This window comes from Aedes albopictus, chromosome 2 (assembly GCF_035046485.1).
Source record: "Aedes albopictus strain Foshan chromosome 2, AalbF5, whole genome shotgun sequence".
Taxonomy (NCBI): Eukaryota; Metazoa; Arthropoda; class Insecta; order Diptera; family Culicidae; genus Aedes; species Aedes albopictus.
In genome coordinates this window covers 318,155,319-318,180,075 of record NC_085137.1, presented here as the reverse complement: position 1 = coordinate 318,180,075, position 24,757 = coordinate 318,155,319, and the positions used below count along the sequence as shown (strand labels likewise).

Genomic DNA, 24,757 nt, shown 5'->3' with positions numbered 1-24,757 from the left:
GGAATCCGCTTACCGATTTTCCGGAATCAAGTTATCCAAACCAAGTTTTGAAAATGATTCAATGCTGTCATGCGACACTTCATACATCGGCTTTCGAAATACACCCGATTCTTTTTTACACGGGTCTGGTTTTGACTATAACTCAGTCAATTTTCAACCGATTCTCATGACCATTAGTTCTATCCGTGTACAAAATTTCATGAGAATCGGTCAAAAATTGACTGAGTTATAGCAAAAACCAGACCCGTGCAAAACAAGAATCTGGTGTACACTATACTGTTGTATGGGATTCCCATCCTGGCACAGAATGCTAGGATTCTTGCTAGATTATTTTGGACAATCTTCCAGCAATTCCTCCAAAAAAAACCTCCAACGATTCCTTCAGGGACTCCTTCATGGATTTCTCCAGAACACTTCTACCGATTTCTCCAGTAGGACATTCCTCTTGGCATATATTCAAGAAACTTCTTTTAGAATTCCTCCAGCCATTTCTGATGGGATTTCAATGATTTATTGTCTCCCGCAATACTTCTTCTAGAGAGTTCAGAATCCTAGAATGGTGACGTTAAATCATCCCAGCAAGATATTTTTGGGAGAAATTCTTAGGAGAATCCCTATAATAATGCCGCGAGGTATTATAGCAAGAATTTCTGGAGGAGTTATGGGAAGAATTGCTGGAAGAACCACAGCAGGAATTGCTTGTGGAATCCAGCTGGGATTGCTTGAGGAAGGCCAAGAGGAGTTCCTGGAGGAATACCATGAGAAATTTATGGGAAAATCTTTGGATAAAATCTTGGATAAAAATTTCTAGAGGAATCATAGGATGAACTTCTGGAAGAATCATTGCAAAAATCTCTGTAGGAAATCTTAGAAGGATTCTGGAATGTATCATTGTAAAAATTTCAACATAAATCCTAAGGATTACTGGAGGAAACCATTCTGAAATTTCTTAAGAAACCCCATCAGGAATGTCTGGAAAATCAAAAAAAAAATTCCTGCAGAAATACCTCGAGAAGTCCCTGAAGAACTGATACAGGTATTCTGCAGGAATCCACAGAGAAGGCCCAATGTCCCAATGCCCTGATGGAATCACAGGAGAAGTTTCTGAAAAAATCTCAGGAAGATTTCCCGGAAAAATTCCAGCAAGAATGCCAGGATAATTGCCTAGAGCAATTACTCAAATCATTTCTAGAGGTACGGTAGTTATAACATCTAGAGGAATTTTTGGATAAAATATGTGAACGATTTCTTGGATGAGTCCTTCAAGAAATCCCTGGCAGAACAACCGAAGCAATTTTTAGAAGAATTCCAGGAAGATTGCCCGGAAGAATCACGGCAAGAAAGCCAGGCAAAAGCTCTAGAGGAACCCCTAGCATAATTTCTAAAGAACCACAGTTAGAATTTCTGGAGGAGTCTCAGCAAGAATAGTTCGAAGAACCATAGGAATAGTACGTAAGGAAACCCTGCTGGAATTTCTAGAGGAAGGCCACGGGGAGCTCCTGGAGGAATCCCATGATAAATAACTGGAGGAATCCCTGGATAAAATCTCTGAAGGAATTCCTAGACAATTCCCCGGAGAAATTTCTATAAGAATGTCCGGAATATTTCCATGCTTAACCCTAGAAAAAAATCATGAAGAAATCCCACAAAAAATCTCTTGGAGAACTCCTGGAGGTATTACAGTAAGAATTTCTGGTAGAGTCCTAGGAGGAATTCCTGGTAAAACCACAATTGCAATTGCTTGACGGATCACAGCCGAAATTTCTGGATAAAATCTCTGAAGATGTTCCTGGAGAAATCACTGGAGAACCTTGTGGAATAATCCATGGAATGTTGTCTTGAATGATCCCACCAAAATTTCTTGAAGAAATGTCTGGAGGAATAACTAAAACTTCGGGAGATTTCATAGAAGGTATTTCTAGAGAAATCCTAGTAGGAATTGCTGGAAGAATTTTTTAAGAGTTTTTGTGCAATTCAGTGTCATAATTTCTATTTTATACTATTCATTTCGGTATCGTATAGACCAAGTTTTCCGTACCGGTTCATAATGCAACTGAAATGAGTTACATAATGGAAATTCTTGTGGAAATTATTGCATAATGTTCATAATGCAACTTATTTGAGTAGCATTATGAACATTATGCAACTCGGCAAGCCTCGTTGGATAAATGTTCGACTCGTGCTGAAAAAAATAACTGTTTGCAACTCGTCACATAATTAACTATTTTTAGCACGAAAGACTATCACCTTGCCGTAACCTTCTGCGAGATTCACAAGGACTCGAGAGTGTCCCTGATACTCAAACTACGCACATCACTCGATGCATCGTCGCCGTGATCAAGCGTATCAGTGTATCCGGGAATCCATGCTCGTGCATAATTTGCCATAGCTGGTCTTGATTGATTGTATCATACGCCGTTCAGAAATCGATGAACAAGTTATGTTGTATTTGCGACATTTCTTTTGGCGGACGGCGAACATCTGGTCCATTGTAGCGCGTCCACCCATGAATCCAGCCTGATATTGCCCCACGAACTCTCTTGCAATCGGTGATAGACGGCGGCATCAAATTTGAGAGTATCTTGTAGACAGCGCGTGAGCCTCGGGTACTGTCCCCTTTACTCAGGGGCGTTCCAGGGGTGTTCCAGGGATTTCTAGTGGCGTTTCAGGAAGTTCCATGAGCGTTCCAGGGGGTTTGCAAGGGGTTTGAGGGGCGTTCCAGGGATGTTAACGGGTTAAGGGGATCCCAAGAACGTTCCGGGGGTGTCCCATTGGATTGAGTGAGCTTCAGAGGCGTTCCTTCCATGGCGGTTCAGGGGGTTTTCAGAGGCGTTCCAGGGGTGTTCCAGGAGGTTTCAGGGAGTTCAAGGAGTGTTTCAGTGGTGTTCTCAGAAGGTTTCAAAGGCGTTCCAGGAGCTTTTCTGGGGTTTTAATGGGATATCAGGGGACTTACAGAGATGTTCCACGGGTTCCATGAGAGTTCCAAATGAAAACAAAAATTTCAGTACCGTAAACCGGGGTCAAATTGATCAGCGGGGTGAAATTGATCACTTGGGTACTACATTATAATTCCATACTAGGAACTCTTAAGCGCCGTAATGATCTTTAACTTTTTACGTCATCTGATTCGTAGATGTCTAGAGATGATTGTAGACTTTTATTTTTTTAGAAAAAAGTTAGTTTTGCCTTATTATTTCAAGGATTTTGCAATGTATTTCTCATTTAGCTGAAATCATTGCTGCTAAACAATCAATTGCTAATAGGACTTCCCGTGAATTCTCTGTTTTAACATTTTTGTGGAGCCTTGGTTGGGATGTTATGCAGCTAATCAGAACATGAAATTGTTATAAAAAGTTCATTTTATAAAAAAAAAAGTCATTTATTGTAATAGAAATCACTTATTTCATATGAAATTACCTACCTTTAGGCGTTTAAGGGGAAATTTCGAAATTTAATTTTGCATTTAAGGTATTAAATTCACTAGTTTTAAGATTTTAGACGCTTTATTCGGTTTTAGAAGAGCAAAATTAAGCGGTGAAGAAAATTTTCCTTTCCAACCGATGCTTAATTGTATACTGATCAATTTCGCCCCAAAGTGACATTTCCAACATTTTGATATTTGAAGTTATTTAACTTAAAGTTTAAATTAGTTGAACAAAATTCTGTCACATGGTTCCATGGAGATCCACTGGGTACTGGTTTTACAGAAATTCTTTTGGCAATATTCGAACAGGCACTGATGTTATCCGCAAGAGTTGTTTTAAAGTGAACAATTTGACCCCGGATTACGGTACTAACCGTTTAACAATCAACGAATAATTCGATAATTATTATCCTACTTGGGTAAACCCTTCAGGTGAATCTTGGCGAATTTATCCATAGATTCCTTCAAGAATTCGTCCCTGCGTTTTTTCATGAATTCCTACAAAGATTATTTCGGAATTTCCCTCCGAATTTTGTATGGAAATTCCTTTCAAGAATGCGTATGAATATTCTTCGGAATTTTTTTTCGCATTTTTTTAGATTGCTTTATGGTGTTGCTACAGGAATTTTATTGGAAATACCCCGAGGATTCCTTCAAAAATTCAGTCCATCTCTCCGAAAATTTCTTCAGGCTTTTCTCGTATTCGAATTCGACTACCTATAGGGTGTCCCAGAAAGTATGGGCACAACTTTGTATAACGAAAATACAATCATTTTCTGAACAAACAACAATTTTTATATTTTTGTATTACTATTCAAAGTATTTTCATTGATACCTGTAAAGAGTTTATACTTAAAAAAAAGTTTTTGTATGCAGAATAATTAAAATGAAAAAAACAACTTCTAAAACTTCTGCACAAACTGCATTTTTACGGTTTTGCCAAAAACCCACATTCGAAACAATTTTTTTATTTTTTTTTGGCATGATACATCCGAAAACATGATTCCTTAGATAGTTGATTGAAACTTTTTATAAAAATATGTTCTGCCTGTGCGTACAGGTACTTCAAAATTTTGAGAAAACTGAAAAAATCGCCTTTTATATTTCGGCACCAACATTTCAAAAGGGCGTAACTGCATTTTGAAACAAACCACTCTTTCACATCTGTGGGTCATATTTTAAGTTTCCCACGAAATTCACAAACATTGCTAGACAGAGAAATTGCTCTTCTTTCCTATACTGGCGGTGATTTGCATGGCGGCATTGAAATACGATCCACAGATGTGAAAGAGGGGTTTGTTTCAAAATGCAGTTACGCCCTTTTGAAATGTTGGTGCCGATTTCTGGATAAGACATGCCCACAGACATTAGAGTTTCAAAGGAGGTTTTAACGAGAATAAACATAATTCAATCTACACTTTATAAAGCTGGAACATTTATTTAACTTATAGTGAAATTTAATTGAAGTTTTCTGAATGCTGTGATATTTATTCAGAAGCTTGTTTTCAACTATTCGAAAATCGGGGATTCAAAAAGATCGATTTTGGTGTTTGAATTCATTTTTCAGGTTCAAAAGTATATGTTTTCAATTCAAACTAAGGGTTGTATAATAGATACGCTTGTAGAAATACACGGATATATTTTTTGAAATTTTTATTGAGTCTAATTTCATTGTAAAACGATGCCATTGAAAAATATAGCAATTTGTGCAGAAACTTTGGAAGGTCTTTTAGGGAATGTTCTACCGCATTCAAACAAAGTGTAAAATGCAAATTCTAATGATAGGCATTTGATGTCAATACATTGAGGAGGGATATGTGTAAAGTTTGTTTGTGCATCCATTCCCTAATGGCAGAGCTGCAAAGTTGTGCCCATACTTTCTGGGACAACCTATAGTCTTTATAAAAACAGTACCTAAAACAAGGTTGCAAGTCGGCCATTGTGGCAGTCATATTTGCATTCTCTGATGTTTCTCCTTAACTTTACGGCGTTATTTGAGTTAAATTAGATAAAAATTTCGATTTTCAACTTCATAGATAGTTTTTCAATTGTAATAGAAAACATTACAATATATACCAGTTTTGTTCAACAGTCATTTCGCTACTTACATCTTCATCCAAGGCAGAATTCCTTTGAACTCCAAGGCGAACCTTGGAGTACTGCTTGACTAGCACACGCCACACGACGTACGCCATGGTCGGTATTGTTCGTCGATCAGGTATCAGATATCGGATGGGTATTTCTTCTACCACAGCAAAATTAACGTTCCGTCCGCCGTCGACTCTCACAGTGCAACGAGAGGTTCGGTATTTCCGTTTACAATTTTGAGTTGAGCGTAATCTACGCGTGCTCCAGAAATTCAAACCAAAACACAACTCACGGCTGCTGCTCGCAGATTCAACGAAGCATTGGTATTGAAATCGGGCATCTCTTCTGGGCCGATTATTTTCTTTTTGGCGCGTAACTTCTTCTGCTTTCCACTGACGGCGGTGCTGCTAATTATTTTCCGATACACACAACATACAATCAGAGAGGATGGGGCATGCCATTTTTGCTATGCTTCCATTTTCCTTCGGGGGCTTCACTCCTCTTCACTACACTACCTCACTTGCGTTCACACAGGTGCAGCAACTAACGCAACGGGTTACAAGCAGACGAGGAAGCACATTTCCGAATTATCACCGCTCCGGGCTTGGCGCGTATCCAAGACAAAAGGAAAAACGGTTATCGCGGGTGCTATCCATAACACACTTATCATAACCTATATTTTCATCAGCAGCAGCGTCGGCCAAGCGTAATTATCGATTTTGATGTATTAATTGTAAGAGAAACACAGACACACTCGTAATGCAGACAGACAGCATCCCCAACTTTTGCTTCAACAAGAAGCTCTGACGAAGGCACCAAAGTGATTTTTTGCTTAATTTCTGCCACGCTTGTTAACTGACTCTTTCTTCCTAAATTCGCCCATTATCGACGGATTTTCGCATCGCTCGTTCCGCACTTGTGTTAACGCGCCATTTCCACAATACCGAGAGGAGAAAATTGCAATGGATTCGTTTCAACACACTATTGCCGGTAACACGTGATTGAATCAGATTGGCTCCACTGAGTGGTATTTAACAAGCCCTCTCATTATTCATTCAAATTTTCGACACTTGTACTGATCTTAATCATCTTCCGCGGATGCGACCACTTTGCACTTTTTTTGCTGACCTCTCGAAGCCACGATAACGGTCACTTGGTGATTAAAATTTCTCACTAACTGTTTGAACCGCAACATACCAATTAAAATCACTATCCCAAGTTTTCTCCAGAAAGTTGTTTCACTTTGAACAATTATTTTTTATTCTTTGTTTGAATTGAACACATTTTTTTAATATCTGCACATTTTGCAACATCAACAGATCTTCTCTTTGGCATTTATCCCGGTAACCCAGTGCTTATGAGACTGTGCTTATAACTCTCTCATGACTGATTTCAAACATAAAAAAACATCAACACTTCTTATTTCGATTCAGTTTTCAATGAAAATTGAGAATATCTAAGAAACTCACTCAAAATCTCTTCCAAACACGTCGCAGAACTTTGAACCGTGTCTTCCCCACGCTTCACCACTTATGGAAGCTCTACAGATTCCGCGCGCGCGCACGTGTCAAAACATCAAGAAGCGCGCCCACTCGACGAACGATTCGCGTATATACGCGCGCCTCGACGTTACTATTGCTGCGGCAGGTTGAACACTGGAATTGAAGAGTGAATCTACCCAAGTGGCACCGGTAAACGTCCGCCACCGGGCAGCGGCAACTGCTCAGCAACATGGGGCTCTTTTTCTCTCTGAGAAAGCACAGTTAGGTCAGGTCTACGCCATGCGGCGGTATCGAGCTTCCAGCATGACGGACTGACGGATGGTTATGGCAGACTTTGTTTTGATTCAGTCAGTATGGTATACTTTGGCGGATAACAACAGAGGCGACCAGCTGAGCGAACACAGCAAGAGTCGGTTTAGGGTAAAAGCTCCCTTAGTGGAGGTAGTACCAATAGTGGTGGTAGTGGCAATTGAGCACTATTTCGACCAAAAAGCTTGCAAATGGCATTTTTAATAGATGCATCATACCTTATTAATAACATTAATTCAGTTTTGTACCCTGGATTTGGTGGAAAACCTATTTTAAATAATTATTTTCCTTAACTTTTTTGCTCCTTTGCACCTATAATGGTGGTAGTGTTCCAATAGTGGTGGGTCCCATAAGAATTCAATGGGATGCGCCACTATAGGAACCAATGTTAAATTTTACCTCCATAATAGGAACGGTGTATCTATAGTTGGTGCAAGTGATATATTTGCAAAAACAGAAATAAATAATGCTTTTTACATTTTTCCCAGCAAATTTAAGTGTAAAACTACCGATTAACGTTTTCAGAGTTTTTATTTTGTGGTGTTATCAATTTTATTCAATTATTTTAGTACAAGGAGCTACTAATAGCACCACTATTGGTACATTTACCCAATTGCTCTTTCATGTTGGATGAATGAAAAAACTACTAGCTACGCTAATGCCGCTAGTACCCAACTGCTGAGCGGAAGCCAAGAGAGGAAATCTGGTTGTCTAATACTTTTCTTCCAGTATTCTGCCGTGAATCGCAAGTCAGTCCCATATGTAAAAAGTAGGCATTGAGAAAATGGCCTCTGAAGTTTTCAAATTCGATTTCTATACAAAACTCTAAAAAATCGCTATGAATTGAAAACTTCTGCGATCATCATGAAACTTTCACATATTGTTTCAAACGTTAAAACATAACAGTGAAAAATGTAAAACTAGCTAAAATAGTGTTAGGTCTTGTACTGGAGGGCACACAAGTTCGTAATGGGACTGACTTGCGATTACATTTCATTATGGGACAATCTGACTTGGTGTTGTTTTTCAATTTTACTGAACAAACTATATATTTTTATGCACGCAGCTGAAAGATCATCCGAAGAAAGCTCGAAAACGGTCATTAACTCATTTTTGCCCAAAATGCAGATGGGACTGACTTGCGATTCACGGCAGTATTGGCTAATGGCAATTGGGCAGCGAGAGGTTCCATCCGACGGTAGAGCTGCTGATCATGTTGAAGGTGATAGGAAGGAAATTAGCTTCGTTGCGCACTTTTCGATGTAAGAACTGGGTGGAGTGGAGATATTATTCCCGAGTAGTCAAGTGGAATAAAACGGGAAAAGTTTCATAAACATATCAATGATATGTTTTCTAATTCAAATTGAATGGACAATCGAATGTAGAGCACTACTAGAAAATGGGGGTTGTTAGGTATGTATCTCAACAATATGTAAAAATCCAAATTTTCTGGAGTCGACTACCATTCGTTTTATGATATTTTTATTATTGAAATCTCTAGCTCCATTGATTTTATTATGCACGTATTGTAGTTCCAACACAGCATTTTTAGTAAAAAAAAAAATACGTACACAATATAATTTGTTGTTAAATAATCAAATGTATCATTTTTCGATTGTTGTTTATGGAGATTTTATTAGAAAATTTTATCAGGGCTTCCTTCTCGAACATGATCCAAGTCTTAATCCTAGAACACATAGCGTCCGTTCCGTCGAGGTTTGCGTTTTTTTGATAGTTTTCCCATGGGAAATGTGTCAAACGACTGTCGCGGACACGTAAAAGTATGCATTGTGTGGGGCACTTTACACCGCGCCGTTAGGAAAAAAATTGACCATAATTAACTAACGTAAACAGAACAACTTGAACCACAACAAAATCACGCACAAAATTTGAGCATCTAGCTTTGTGGCAAGTGTTCAAGAAGTATGCAATATAGACACAAGCCATAAATTTCAGAGGGAGAAAATTTTATGTCCAATCACATACCAAAATCATAGGTTTTGCTTAGAAATATCATTGAATCAAAACTATAACTATCGTATGTTTGCTCTTATTGAAATCAACTACTGAAACTTATAGAAATCAATATTAGTGATTATGAATGGGCAGCAAAACGGTGAGTCGATAAGGAAAGCATCCAATATAGCTCTGGTCCTCACAAGTTCTCACCTCATGCTTCCACGGGTCAAGCGATGACAAAGACCGCCAGCTAAGAGTTGTGTGCTTAGCTGGTAGTGCAGCCTGGGCACTGTTGTCCTTCTGACTTCAGCTAGATTGAGGAGGTACGATCCGAGTGTCCATTCACCAAGGGTTCGTTCAAATATTACGTAACGCTGATGGGGGAGGGAGGGGGTCTAGCACTGTGTTACGCTTCATACAAAATTTCAAAATTTTCCATACAAAAGTTGTTACGTGGGGGAGGGAGGGGGTCAAAAATTGTCGAATTTTGCGTTACGTAATATTTGAATGAACCCCAAGGAGGTGCGGCTCCAACAGCGTCTGTTCTGGCATCCAGCGGCTGAGTAAGAAACGCTGCACCACGCCCAGCTAGATCCAAGGTGGTAGCCCCATCAGCGTGGTCGTCCCAGTGTTGGTTGGGACGTTAAACAGAACTGGCACGATGGCCCTCCGGCGAGACAGGAGTGTTGGCGTAGGCCCAATAAGCCACCCGCAAAAATCCCCATTGCGAATAACATAGGAGAAAATACGACTCGATACAATCGGCAAAGACCCACATGACGAAATAAGGACTACGATTGGAAACTTGGAACATGGAATTGCAAGTCACGGTTCCGGGTCATTTGGCCGAACGCCATTTGGCCGAATGCCGTTTGGCCGAACGCCATTTGGCCGAAAAGGTCATTTGGCCGAATGCCGTTTGGCCGAAGAATGAATAATGAACTTAATTGACCATGTCACTTTTCCCCGCCTCAGTATGACTCGAAAGAACAGCCAATAATTCAAAGAAGGAAAAATCTTTGATAAAATAATGACAGTTTCAACGCCAACTAATCCCTGAATATCAAAACTAGAAAGAATAGCCTATGATTAAAAGAAGGAAATATTTCTGATGATCATATTGACAGTTAGAATGTCAAAAGCTTCCTCTGAATTCTATTGATCATGATTCGGCCAAACGGCATTCGGCCAAACGACCCATTCGGCCAAATGGCATTCGGCCAAATGGCGTTCGGCCAAACGACATTCGGCCAAACGGTATTCGGCCAAATGGCCGGACACCGCAAGTCACTAGGTTTCGCAGAATGTGACAGGATAATCTACAGGAACTTTGTTGGACTGGACAGAAAGTGTGGAAAAGCGAGCATCTAGCGGCTACCTTCTACCAAAGCTGTGGCACCACCAATGAACTGGAAACAGGATTTATAGTGTTGGGCCGTTTCTTCAACTACAGCATCATCAACGTCCACTGCCCACACGAAGGGAGACCTGATGACGAGAAAGAAGCGTTCTACGCGCAGCTAGAGCAAACATATGATGGTTGCTCGCCGCGTGACGTGAAAATCGTTGTCGGCGAAATGAACACGCAGGCAGGAAGGGAGGAAATGTACAGACCAGCAATCGGGCGAAACATCCTGCACGGCGTATCGAATGATAACGGCCAGTGATGCATAAACTTTGCAGCCTCCCGTGGTATGGTAGTCCGAAGCACCTTCTTCCCCCGCAAAGATATCCACAAAGCCACCTGGAGATCACCCGACCATCAAACAGAAAACCAAATCGACCACGTTCTAATCGACGTTAAATTCTTCTCGGATATAACCAATGTCCTCACATATCGCAGTGCGAATATAGATTCGGATCACTACTTGTTCGCTGTATGCATGCGCTCAAAACTTTCGACAGTTATCACCACGCGTCGAGATCGCAAAGCGATGGAAGAGCTGTACCGCGCTAAGGACACACGAAAGTTCTACGAGAAGCTCAACCGCTCGCACAGAAGCTTTGTGCCACAAGCCGACATGTGCCGAGATAATCACGGGAATATTCTCACGAGCGAGCGTGAGGTGGTCGAGAGGTGGCGGCAGCATTACGATGAGCACCTCAATGGCGACGTTGCAAGTACCGAAGGTGGCGTGGTAACAGATCTAGGAGTATGTGCACAGGACGAAAGACTTCCGGCCCCTGACCTTCAAGAGATTGAGGAGGAGGTTGGCCGGTTGAAAAACAACAAAGCCGCTGGAGCAGATCAACTACCAAGCGAGCTTCTAAAATACGGTGGAGAAGCACTGCACTGGTGAGATCACTACACTGGGTCATTACCAAGATTTGGGAGGAGGAAGTATTACCGGAGGAATGGATGGAAGGTATCGTGTGTCCCATCTACAAAAAGGGCGACAAGTTGGATTGCGGAAACTACCGCGCGATCACACTACTGAGCGCTGCCTACAAGATACTCTCCCAAATTTTATGCCGCCGTCTATCACCGATTGCAAGAAGGTTCGTGGGGCAATATCAGGCTGGATTCATGGGTGGACAAGCTACAACGGACCAGATGTTCGCCATCCGCCAGGTGTTGCAGAAATGTCGCGAATACAACGTGCCCACACATCACTTGTTCATCGATTTCAAATCGGCGTATGATACAATCGATCGAGAACAGCTATGGCAGATTATGCACGAATGCGGATTCCCGGATAAACTGATACGATTAATTCAGGTTACGATGGATCGAGTGATGTGCGTAGTTCGAGTATCAGGGACACTCTTGAGTCCCTTCGAATCTCGCAGAGAGTTACGGCAAGGTGATGGTCTTTCGTGCTTGCTGTTCAACATTGCTTTGGAGGGTGTAATAAGAAGAGCGGGGATAAACACGAGTGGGACGATTTTCACGAAGTTCGTTCAGCTGCTTGGTTTCGCCGATGATATTGATATTATTGCTCGTAAATTTGAGACGATGGCGGAAACGTACATCCGACTAAAGAGTGAAGCCAGGCGAATCGGATTAGTCATTAATGTGTCGAAGACAAAGTACATGATGGCAAAGGGCTCCAGGGAGGAATCACCGCGCCCGCCACCACGAATTCATATCGACGGTGATGAAATCGAGGCGGTTGAAGAATTCGTGTACTTGGGCTCACTGGTGATCGACGACAACGACACCAGCAGAGAAATTCAGAGGCGCATTGTGGCAGGAAATCGTGCCTACTTTGAACTCCGCAGAACTCTACGATCGAATAAAGTTCGCCGTTACACGAAGTTAATCATCTACAACGCGTTGATTAGACCGGTCGTCCTCTATGGGCACGAAACATGGACCCTACGTGCAGAGGACCAACGCACCCTTGAAGTTTTCGAACGGAAGGTGTTACGTACCATCTACGGCGGAGTGCAGATGGAAGACGGGACTTGGAGAAGGCGAATGAACCACGAGCTGCATCAGCTGCTGGGAGAACCAACCATCGTCCATACCGCGAAAATCGGGAGGCTACGGTGGGCGGGTCACGTCATCAGGATGTCGGATAGCAACCCGACTAAAATGGTTCTCGAGTCATCCGACCGGTACAAGAAGACGTGGAGCGCAGCGAGCTAGGTGGGTCGACCAAGTGGAGGACGATCTGCGGACCCTACGTAGAGTGCGGAACTGGAGAAAATCAGCCATGGACCGAGTGGAATGGAGGCGGCTACTATGTACAGCAGAGGCCACTCCGGCCTTAGCCTGACCGACTAGACTAGACTAGAATGCCATGTCGTGAGCAAAATTATATTCGTATTCAATGGGACACGTTCGGTGTAGTACTAGATTTGTAGTAATGAGCTGAATTTTAGTATGGTGAGAAGGTCAATTCTCCGTTTCTGCAATGAAATGGTGCAAAAAGCGTGGGTATTATGATTCCTTGCCTAATTTTATGCTGTTTGAGCAAAACTTTGGATAACTGTGTTGTTTATGTTGCAAGAAATGGAGAAAACAACAACACTGTTGCTCAAAGTTTTGCTCAATCAGCATCAAATTAGGCAAGGAATCATAATACCCACGCTTTTTGCACTATTTCTTTGCAGAAACGGAGAATTAACCTTCTCACCATACTAAAATTCAGCTCATTACTACAAATCTAGTGCTTCACCGATCTGTCCTATTCATATATTGTGGATTTTTTGATGAAATAATTCTGCTCCAGCACCAACTCATGCCATGTGTCTTAAACTACCGCGTAAGTAAAATGATCGATTTCTCTTCATCGACCACATGGAACAAAGTAACAAGGAGCAAATTTGACTGTACTTTCATTTAATAATGCAGGTTTGCATGGTTTGTTTTTACCACACAATGCAGTCAAACTTGCTTCTTGTTACTTCTATGAAAAACGCTAGTATAAATTAAGAGGAATCGATCATTTTACTTACGTATAATTCCATAGTTGTTGTTGATTTAGGAGAATTTATGCGAACCTAAATAAAATTAATTTGATTTTGAGTGTCCGATAGCTCCGAAAACTGATATGTGAGTAATGCTTATTTGTCTAAGACGCAGTATGCTGGAATCCATACCCTCAATGTAAAGATTTTCATAGATTTCAATTATGGCTTTTTCACAACCATGTCGCTTATGTCAATCTTAAGTTGTAGATATGGAACACGCTCGCGACAACTATAAAATCAATAGAGGTAATCACGTTCAAATACATGCGTGCCTTTTTTGTAGATGTAGTTGAGAAACTGCGAGGAAAATATTTGCACTCTTGCCCCGGACGTTGGTTTTATCATTATTTACCCGTTTTACCCAATTCGATTGGGTAATATTTGCATATGCAATCTGAATAGCCTTTCAATCGGCGTGCACTTTTGTGTGAAGAAAAATTTGCGCTAGTGTTCGTGTGTTGAAATGTCACTTATCTCTATAAGCGAGTAATGAAACAGAAAAATCGTCCGTTCATAAATTGCGACTTATTAAATTCCTAAATGTTTTTGCCTCAGTGCCTGGGCAATAGGCATGCATGCACAATAGAGTGGGTCAACGTTGTATGGAGAAACATTAAATTTGATCGTATCAACCCGGAACAAAGCTTTTGCCTTCTATATTAGCGTCTATATAACAACTGTGCAAAATTTGGGGGCGATTGGTTGCGTCCCCGTATTCCGCATTGCGATTGAAATTTGTAAGTATGAAAGTTAGTATGGGAAAACGCACTTTTTTGCATTTTACTCATAAGTTGAATTCTTTTGTCTAATACCATGTAACTAATGACGTTAAAGTATAGCCTAGGATATGCCGAAAAACATTGCCGAAGACCGCAAAGTGATCCGACGCTTGTGAAAAAAGTTATTCGCCTGAGATTTTATTATTGATGTTATTCTTTTACATGTTAAACGTTAAGCACCACCGGGCAATCTGTACGTTATGACTTGTTTCAAAAGTGTCGGATCACTTTGCAGTCTTCGGCAAAGTTTTTCGGCATATTCTAGGCTATAGTTCAACGTCATTAGTTAGATTGTTTTAGACAAAAAATTTCAATTTATGAGAAAAATGCAAAAAAACACTTGTTCCCATACCAAATTCTATACAAATTTCAATCGCAATGCGAAATACGGGGACGCAATCAATCGCTCCCAAATTTTGCACAATTGTTTTGGACGCCAAAAGTATTCGAAAAAGCTTTGTTCCAAAAAATCGACTTTGTTGACCCAGTCCAGTCTAATGCACAATCACTCATTTAACCAACATCGCAATGACATTTTTATTCCACATTTGATTGAATTACATTTTAACATTATTTCATCACAACTTGTAATCAGGAGTTGCTCAAACAAAAGTGGAGAAGTTATTAAGCAATCTTTTCGCCAAGCGCGATACAGGCTTTACAGTCGGAAGTAATCTGTGTTACATCAGTCTCATATTAAACTTGTATTCAGCTATGATAACCTACTAAAAACAAAAACAAATTGAAATGCGAGGTGCAATTATAGTCCAATCATGTTTATAAATATTTGTCGCATCTAAACGCATTTAAACACACAAGCTCTTCTAAAAATTTCCCAACTTGGGATTTGAACTCATGATCTTCCTCCCAATCAGCCGTCGCATGCCTTGCAGTCTACGCCATCCTGGAATTGGGAAGTTGCTCGCTGAGAGCGAAACATCTTCACTATGCTGATTTATGAAAGGTTGGAAATATTTTCCAAAAAAAGTTGTGAAGATAACTAGGGTATGTATGCCGTCAGTAATATCACACTCCCATATTCATGCTATTTGAAAACAAGCGATTGCGGCACCGATTGATTCCGTTCTTTTTGTTTTCATGGGTGCTCACGTCTAACAAAAAATACAAAAATAAGAAACAAAACAAACAGCGGAAACAAAACAATGGATTGAATGTTTTTCGTAGGATGAAAATGGGAGCCACATGCTTAACCCTAAAAGGGATACCTTCATGGCCTCAGTTTCGTCACCTCGCTGAGTGTGTTCCATCAAAGACGAGCTCTGAAAGGCGCCTGGGGTCCAATGAACCCCAGGTATTCCTTTTATACTTATGACACACATGTGATACAAGACTCATTGTACAATTGCGCTTGAAATGAGTGCCATACTGAAAATTCTCTCAGTTTAAGTCAGTCTTGTTAGAATTTTCTTGACACTGCGTACTGTTGTACAGGAATCACACTCGAATCACATGTCTGTCCGGGGTATTAGGGTTAATAAGGGAACCAATACCCTACAACTTTGAAATTTCTACGAAAATTAGCAAGTTTCAAATATTTTTGTATTGCACAAACATCAATACATATTTAATAATGAGGAACGTTCCAATACTGCTCTATTATTATCACTTTGACCTGTTGTTCTATCGAAAAGTGATAATCGAACAAATCTATATATATAAAAATGCAGTGGCATACGTAGGACCGCGCATAACTTGCGAACGGATGGTCCGATTTGGGTCGTCTAAGTTTTGTTCTGTTAGTTTTCACCCAAGGAAGGTTTATGAGGCCAAAAACATGGGAAAATTGAGAGTTTTTGAAAATCGGGTTTTTATACATTTTGAACGGGGACTTGGGCGCTTGACTAGGGACTTGAAACGTCAACAAACGCAGTAGGCAAGACAAAGTTTGCCGGGTACAGCTAGTAAATCATAAATCCGTTTATATAGCTATATATTTATATATAATATATAATATATAATATATATAATTATAATTGCCAAAGTTACAGCAGATTGTATATGGCGGATTTTAGTTGAAAAAATCAGCTCGGCTTTTTTTACTACTGAGTGTAAGTCTCCTCTTGTTTAAATACCTTAGATAGCTTTCAAACTAGTTTATTTTCCATATACACTCCCGTTCAAAAGTTTGGGGTCACCCCCTCAAAAACATGTCATTTTTTTAGGCCTATATCTCCGCCAATTTGCGTCCGATTTCAAAACCCTAGGTTTCATTCAAAAGATAATAAGTCAAAGAAACTTTGAACATGATTTAAAAGAAAATTTTTCAAAAAATTTTGTATGTAAACTTAACCCAAAGTTGCCAAATTTTCTAAAAAATGAATATAAACTTACGGCAGTGTCGCTGGAAGTTGGGTCGACCAAATTTTAAGATGAGAGCGGTAATATGACCCATTTTCTATTAGCTTTCAACTGCTTTTTACAGAACTTAGCTAAAAAAATCTAGAAAAAAAGTTATTAAGTAAATTAATCCTTGATGTCATCGACCAAAAGTTTGGGGTCACCCCTCAATATGTTGTATCGGCCAAAAGTTTGGGGTCACTTTCGTAAAACATGGAAAAGTGATTTGGTGATATCTTCGTCATCTATAGTTCAATTTTAATTATTTTTGGCTCATTTCAAAGATAATTAACTACATTTACGTTTGATGTCTTCAACTTAACGTATTTAACGATTTTTGTATATAAAAATGTTATGTAAAGTTAGCACATTTTACCACGCTTCAAAAAATGAGGCAACTTTACGTTAAGTTTTAGTATGTAAATTTCAACAAATATGTGTGGTTCAATGTCTATGCAGTAAGTATCATTCATTTTGTTTCAAATAAGCCAAGAAGAATTAAAATTGAATGAAAGATGGCAAAGATATCAACAAATCACTTTTCCGTGTTTTACGATAGTGACCCCAAACTTTTGGCCGATACAGCATTTTGAGGGGTGACCCCAAACTTTTGGTCGATGACATCAAGGATTAATTTACTTAATAATTGTTTTTCTAGATTTTTTAGCTAAGTTCTGTAAAAAGCAGTTGAAAGCTAATAGAAAATGGGTCATATTACCGCTCTCATCTTAAAATTTGGTAGACCCAACTTCCAGCGACACTGCCGTAAGTTTATATTCATTTTTTAGAAAATTTGGCAACTTTGGGTTAAGTTTACATACAAAATTTTTGAAAAAGTTTCTTTTAAATCATGTTCAAAGTTTCTTTGACTTATTATCTTTTGAATGAAACCTAGGGTTTTGAAATCGGACACAAATTGGCGGAGATATGGGCCTAAAAAAAAGGGCCCATATAGCCGAGGCGGTAAACGCACGGGTATTCAGCAGGACCATGCTGAGGGTGACGGGTTCGATTCCCGGTCGGTCCAGGATCTTTTCGTAAAGAAAATTTCCTTGACTTCCTTGGGCATAGAGTATCTTCGTGCCTGCCACACGATATACGCATGCAAAATGGTCATTGGCAGAGGAAGCACTCAGTTAATAACTGTGGAAGTGCTCATAGAACACTAAGCTGAGAAGCAGGCTTTGTCCCAGGAGGACGTTACGTCATGAAGAGGAGAGGAGGATGGGCCTAAAAAAATGACATGTTTTTGAGGGGGTGACCCCAAACTTTTGAACGGGAGTGTATTTCAAGTTGATGATATAGGATTTGATTAAAAATGATGCATATCAAGTTTATTTTACATTAGGTTCTTCATCACAAATCGGTTGCTCATATTACCCCGTCGGTTCAAAATCAACCCAAAAATATAGTTTTTTCCAAAAATCTTTTTCTGACATGTTAACACAGTTTAACGAAAATATTTACATGCATATGCATATAGTTTAGCATTAATATCAAAATCATTAAGTCCATACGAAGTACAGAAGTTTCAACGTTGTTTTCTGCATCTTCTGTTGACTTTTTCTTAGGGTGGCCAAATTACCCCAATTCACCGTTTACCTGCTAAGCACAAAAAACTCTTCATACTGAAGAATTTTTTTCTTTAGATTTTTTTTATGAAATTTAACTGCATATAAGATTTACCGACATTGCCACTGAAAATGAAGTGAGAGTTTCTTCAGGCCTTCTCACAAAAAAAAATCTCATCAAAGATCTGTAAAAACAACTTCAGAAGTTCCAAGTTCAGAAGTCGGGTATACGGATCCTTATTTGATTATTTGATTTTCTGATTAATTGAAATGATATACTATAAAGTAAAAACTAAGGGAAACCATAATTTGAATCGCACCAAGATTTTAATTGAACAAGTGAAATTGCATTAAATTTGTTCGATACACATATATCTAATAAAATTTCCCTCTTTTACATCGATATGCATGCCAAAACATGCCTTTCGTTTAGTAAAATGATTGATAATTAGAAAAAGTATGCCTTCTCGTGGCATAATAAATTCGTTCAGCGTTTGGATGTGTAACCAAAAATGTGGCAACTCGAGGGTGAACGATTCGGACGATACCAACATCTATGATATCCACCGAAAGTGCCGCGCACGCCATGCCACACTGGAAAGACTGTTCCGAAGTGGTGGACCCTTTCTAATTACTTTGCTTAGCAAACATCCTACATTACCACGCATCGGCGGATATACTCTGTGCTTCCGATTGAAATAGCATGGGCTTCTCCCTTTTCCGCCCAATACTTGAAATGTTTGCTGGAGAAACCAAATAAACTTTATTAATTTTATTCTGTTATTATATGATAAAATAGGACTATATTTTTCGTTTCATATTGAACTTTGGAGTGATAAGAAAGAACAATTCCTCCAAATAATTAAAAACTTGAAACATCTTGTTCAAAATAGGCTTTCCGCACTTTCCGTCCCTTCCTTCGAATGGTATAACAATGGACGTATGTGTTTTTTTCCACAATCAATTGAGCCGAAATGAGATAGCTCATCACGCAACCGACATTTTTCGACGGCATAGCATAAAGAATACGGTTGATTTAGTGATTTACACCCAACAAGATACACTTTTACCTTCATCATAAGCCAACTTCTACCACACACCGTTAATGATAATCAGCATAATTGAAATTTTAGGCGTCCATCTATAGCCAACAGATGAGCCTCGCCAACAATGGGGAAGATACGATTGCATTACATCCTTGAATGGAGTGAAAACATTACATTAGAAAGGTAAACGGCAATTTAAAAACCAATATGTTGGTCATGAGAGGATAATTACTAGCCTGTTAGTCAATTACCGTTTACTTTTACTGCTATACATAATTGCCCGAGTGTGAGGCAAGAGCTATTGGTTTAGGAAAGTGATTCTACGGATTTGGCATGCTACCTAGGTACACACCGTATGGTGAACAACATTTATTTAGCATAATCCAATGTGCAGTGACTATGACGATAGAATAAAATTAAAATTTGGTGCCAAAATCCCAGACGGTCACTGACAGGAGGACGAAGCTAATATGGAAAGCTTTGTATAGCTCAGTTCGTAAGTTTTATTTAGGTGATAGGTCGGAATTGTTTGGATTTTTTGTTTTTTTTCAACGTTCCGCCCTCGTATCTTGGTATTACGTCTCAAATAGGACAGAACCTACTTCTCAGCATAGTATTCTAAACGAGCACATTCAAAATTTTTACTTGACACTTGACTTAACACTTTCTTTGCCAATAACTTTTTTAACCTTCATAATGGAAATTTCCTTAACTACCGTCAAGGCACCATTCACCGTGGATCTAAGAGGATTCGGGGCAAATAAGGGCTGTCATTTGACACCAGTCTTATAAACATTGTTGGTGCCGCTTTTAATTGCCTTCATTATAGGTTAAAATTAAAGCAATATCCACAGAAGTAGAAAATTTTTCACAAAATTTAGTGATATAGTACAATTAGTAAAGGGTAGTAGGGTCGCCTAATTCCGTGGTAGGTCACCATTCACCGTGGTAGTAGGGACCCATTCACCGTGTATGAGAAATTTTATTCTACTTTTTTTTTATTGATCAAAACAACCCAGCCAAGGGAATTTTCCTCGTTTAAATTGATATCAAGTAATTACTTGCAAGATTTTATTAGAAAAACGAATGTTCAAATTTTCGATATTTTCTAGATATATGGGACAATATGGGGCACGGTGAATGGAGACCATTGATTTTTAGGGTACCCATTTACCGTGCCTTTTTGTTCCAATTAAAAAATACGAGTAATCGTACTTTCTTGTTAAACTTACTTCGGTAATGCAAAATACATACCTGATATATGAATTTAATTGCTTCTTGGTGGAATAAAAACGTTACTACATTTAGTTTATCGCTTAAATTACCTTAGCGCAGTTTTCGTTTTTTTTCACTATGAATACAGTGAACGAGCAGAAACCCGCTTCATGTAAACACACTTTAGTGTCAAAATGATACTTTTAAATGTTTCTAATGAGCGTTTTGACATGGTAACAATAGATTAGTGGTGTTTTGGTGAAATTGAAGGGAAATTGTCATATCATTCAACCATAATATGGAAATAATGAAAAAATATTCGAAGGCACACGGTGAATGGAGCCCCCACGGTGAATGGCGCCTTGACGGTACCTTGTGTATAAAAATCTTTATGACTACCCCACGATATACATATGGGTCATTCCACACCAAGTGTACACACCGCGTGTTATCGACCATCACGGATTTTGACCAAATTTTGTTGGAATGTTTGCTCAAATGGAGGAAGAAAAAATCCAAATTTTGGTGCCGATCGGATCACCCCTCGACCCGTGGCAGCACTCCTCGTCTTTGCCAATACAAGAAAAATCCAAGTTTTCCCTATCTTTTCTTAATTTATACTATAACATATACACATTTGTGGCCTTCGGCTTTTTTGAAGGAAATTTATGGAGGAATCCAGGAAAAATATTTTTTTTTTCAATACAGTGTTGCCAAACATGTTATTTTTCAATTTTAAAATTAAAATTCGATTATTCATCGAATGAGTAGGCTATCGCGCCACTTGGGCGGTGGCTTCTATATTCGTCTGTTTTCCACTATAACTCAGTCAATTTTGAACCAATTGACTTGAAATGTTGTACACGAGTAGATACTATACCTATTTCACCACATTCCAAAAGTTGTGTTAATAGGACAGATCGGTGAAGTACTAGATTTGTAGTAATGAGCTGAATTTTAGTATGGTGAGAAGGTCAATTCTACGTTTCTGCACTGAAATGGTGCAAAAAGCGTGGATATTATGATTCCTTGCCTAATTTGATGCTGTTTGAGCAAAACTTTGGGCAACAGTGTTGTTGTTTTCTCCATTTCTTGCAACATAAACAACATAGTTATCCAAAGTTTTGCTCAAACAGCATTAAATTAGGCAACGAATCATAATACCCACGCTTTTTGTACCATTTCATTGCAGAAACAGAGAACTGACCTTCTCACCATACTAAAATTCAGCTCATTACTACAAATCTAGTACTACACCGAACGTGCCCCATTGGTTCAAATTTAACTGAGTTATAGTGGAAAACAGACGAATATAGAAGCCACCGCCCATGTGGCGCGATTCCCTATATGTATTTGATTTCAAAAATTTTGATTCCATGAGGGTGTCGACTACCTGGAAAAACCTGGGAAGTCAGGGAATGTCAGGGAATTTAGTTCTGGACCTGGAAAATCAGGGAAAGTCAGGGAATTTTGTGGATGGTCAGGGAAAATTTTTCACGATGCGATGTATTGGATTCAAATAATTTCCTGCAATTATGGAATTTGAATTGTTTCTTTAAACTGTTGCCAAACAATCTGTACTATAGCTGCTATAGCTAAAGATGCTGTAAATAAATAATTATAAACTGTTAAATCCATGATTCTGACTTACGATCAAATAAATGCATGATCGTAATCCTGAGTTTTGTAGTATTCAGTTAACGTAATGCTGTTCTGAATTTTATCATGAAGCCTTATTTCATGTCAACATTAAAAGTACATCACACTGTACTCAATATAATGTTTGGATAATTTTAGCCCATTATTTTGTAATATCGTTTCGAGATAGGGTGCTTGTACCAATTATCGCACTACCTAAGGAAAACTACTTCTACAAAAATAAGAAGAAGACCGGCGAATGTCGTCAATATGTCAAATGATAGATTTGTTTTCATACTTGACAGGAAAAAATATAAAATCTAAGCCAAACCCACTTTTACTATTTATTACGGCGTGTGCCAATGATAGGAACCCTGTACCAGTTATGGACATACTTTTTAATTTCGGTTCCACTTCGCACTATTTACATACATTCCTTATGGGATTTGCCATAACTGGTACACTATGGCGAAATAGGGTGCAAGGAAGCCGAAATTTTAAGGAAAATGATTTATTTCTATCATAATTTGAGCAAAATGTGAAATTTGAATGAGTGCAATCATCTTTTATGAACGTGATCTATTGTTCACATATTTTTTCTAGATGATTTGCATCGTTAAAGGTTGAAAATCAACTATGGCGAATTTGAGGTACTATATCCATAACTGGTACACTGAGCCTACCTGATGTTTTATAGTTGGATTCTGTCTTGAGATGCCCAGTTGTCGTACAGACCACTGACATTTTTTTATTTCTGGAGAAATCTGTTGAATCCCTAGTAATAATTCCGGAAAAAATCCCGAGACGATTGTCTAATTCTTCTTCTGATTTATTCTAGATCTACGCTACCAGTTAAGCTTGGTCTGCTTCTTCAACTTAGTGTTCTTTAACCACCTCTAAAGGCAATTAAAGCCTTATGCATTAGCAGACTTTTCATGTTTCTTCGCACGACTAAATATCAGTGTCGATAACTTGAATACATCTGATATCATCATTGTATTAGGGTCTTGTACCATTTGGGCAGGTGTACCTATTTTGGGCAATTGCCGCTATAACTAAGTCAATTTCAAGCCGATTGATTTAAGTTTTTGTATAGAGTTAGATATTGTAAGTCCCTGAATCTATGCAAAAATTCAAATCAATCCGTTTGAAATTGACTGGTACAAGACCCTATATCCATGTTTTATTGGTTGATGAAAATATGTGGGTTAAACTCTGAAAAAAAAGGAGAATCTTGCCGTTTTGCAAGAAATTCTTCAGAGATCTAAATAGTCTACAGTAAAGAAACCATTTACAATTCTGATGAGAATTTGAAAAGAATCTAGCGGCGAGTTTAACAAAGATATACAGGTCGGACTTGATTATCCGGAGTCGAGTCGTGGCTCTTCTGAAAATAATATCTCGGAATCGGAATGATTGAAGATGCTGAAATTGTAAATGATTACTAATCAAAGTAGGCCTGATAACATGTCAAAATTTCAGCTTTATAGGGCATTCCGTTCTTCAGATATACGTTGAGAAGCATCATAATCTGACTCCGGATAATCGAGTCCGACCTGTACCAATATAATTGCACATTGTTTGAGACTTAGAAAGATAAAAGCACAATAAAAAAATTAAGATTTTCTCTTTTATACTGGTTTACTAGAAGATTCTAGGCAGACTTTCTATCCTGAAAAGCATTTGAAAAGTTTCAGCTAATTTCAAGATGATAACGGATGTAACGAAGACAGAACTATCAATCTCCTAACGGCCTTCAAGTGCAATTCATGCTGCAATTCCTAGTTTTTTAAATTATTTTGGAAGAATGTCGAAATATAATCTGCTAGACATCCTATCTTATTTTAGGATTCAACAGATTTTCAATAAATGCCAAGGGATCAGGTAGAGTTTAGCAAGAAAATCCGTACGAATTTTCAAAAGTATTCGATGAATTTCTTCAAAATACTTTTGAAGCAAAAGTTCTAGAAAATAAATATGGTGAAATTTCGAGAAAAAAAATCTAAAGGAGTTCTAAGTGAGTTTGTCGGCATTGTGGCAGATCTCTTGAAGAGTTTTCCATAGAACGTTACAGGATTCATGGAGTTTTTGTTGAAGATATTTTCAATACATTTGCTGTACTTATTTTCATTAGTATCAGAAATAATATTGCAGAACTTTGGAATAAGTTTCTTGCTGAAGGACTTTTGTACCGTGCTCGGCGGAAATCCAGATTTTATTTGTGAGGCTTTTTACATATTATTTTTCTTTTCAAATTTGTGACAAATGCTGCCACAGCATCTCAACATCTGGGGTAGCTCTAACTAATAAAACAAAATCAAGATGTGATTCTTTTATCTATCTATTATCTTATTTGTAATTTTTGCGTTATTTTTAAGATAATTTTTTAGTTGGCCTTCTGAATGATTTTTTTTGCAATTTCTCATCGTAATAGGCTGTTTTACCTCAC

The 24,757-nt window shown here is 38.7% G+C and overlaps 1 protein-coding gene across 2 annotated transcripts in view; it reads right to left on the bottom strand.

Annotated features, from left to right (window-relative positions):
* LOC134288220 (uncharacterized) overlaps nt 1-24,757 on the bottom strand; it is an 837,108-nt gene that overhangs the window by 797,796 nt on the left and 14,555 nt on the right. Inside the window, exon 1 of one of the 2 annotated variants that reach the window (XM_062852334.1) lies at nt 5,533-6,845. The exons of the other annotated variant lie outside the window; for it this stretch is intronic. Coding sequence (XP_062708318.1) covers nt 5,533-5,619 — 87 coding nt within the window. The 5' untranslated portion in view covers nt 5,620-6,845. Of the gene's footprint in view, nt 1-5,532; nt 6,846-24,757 lie in introns of those variants that run through there. 2 annotated transcript variants of the gene reach the window in all.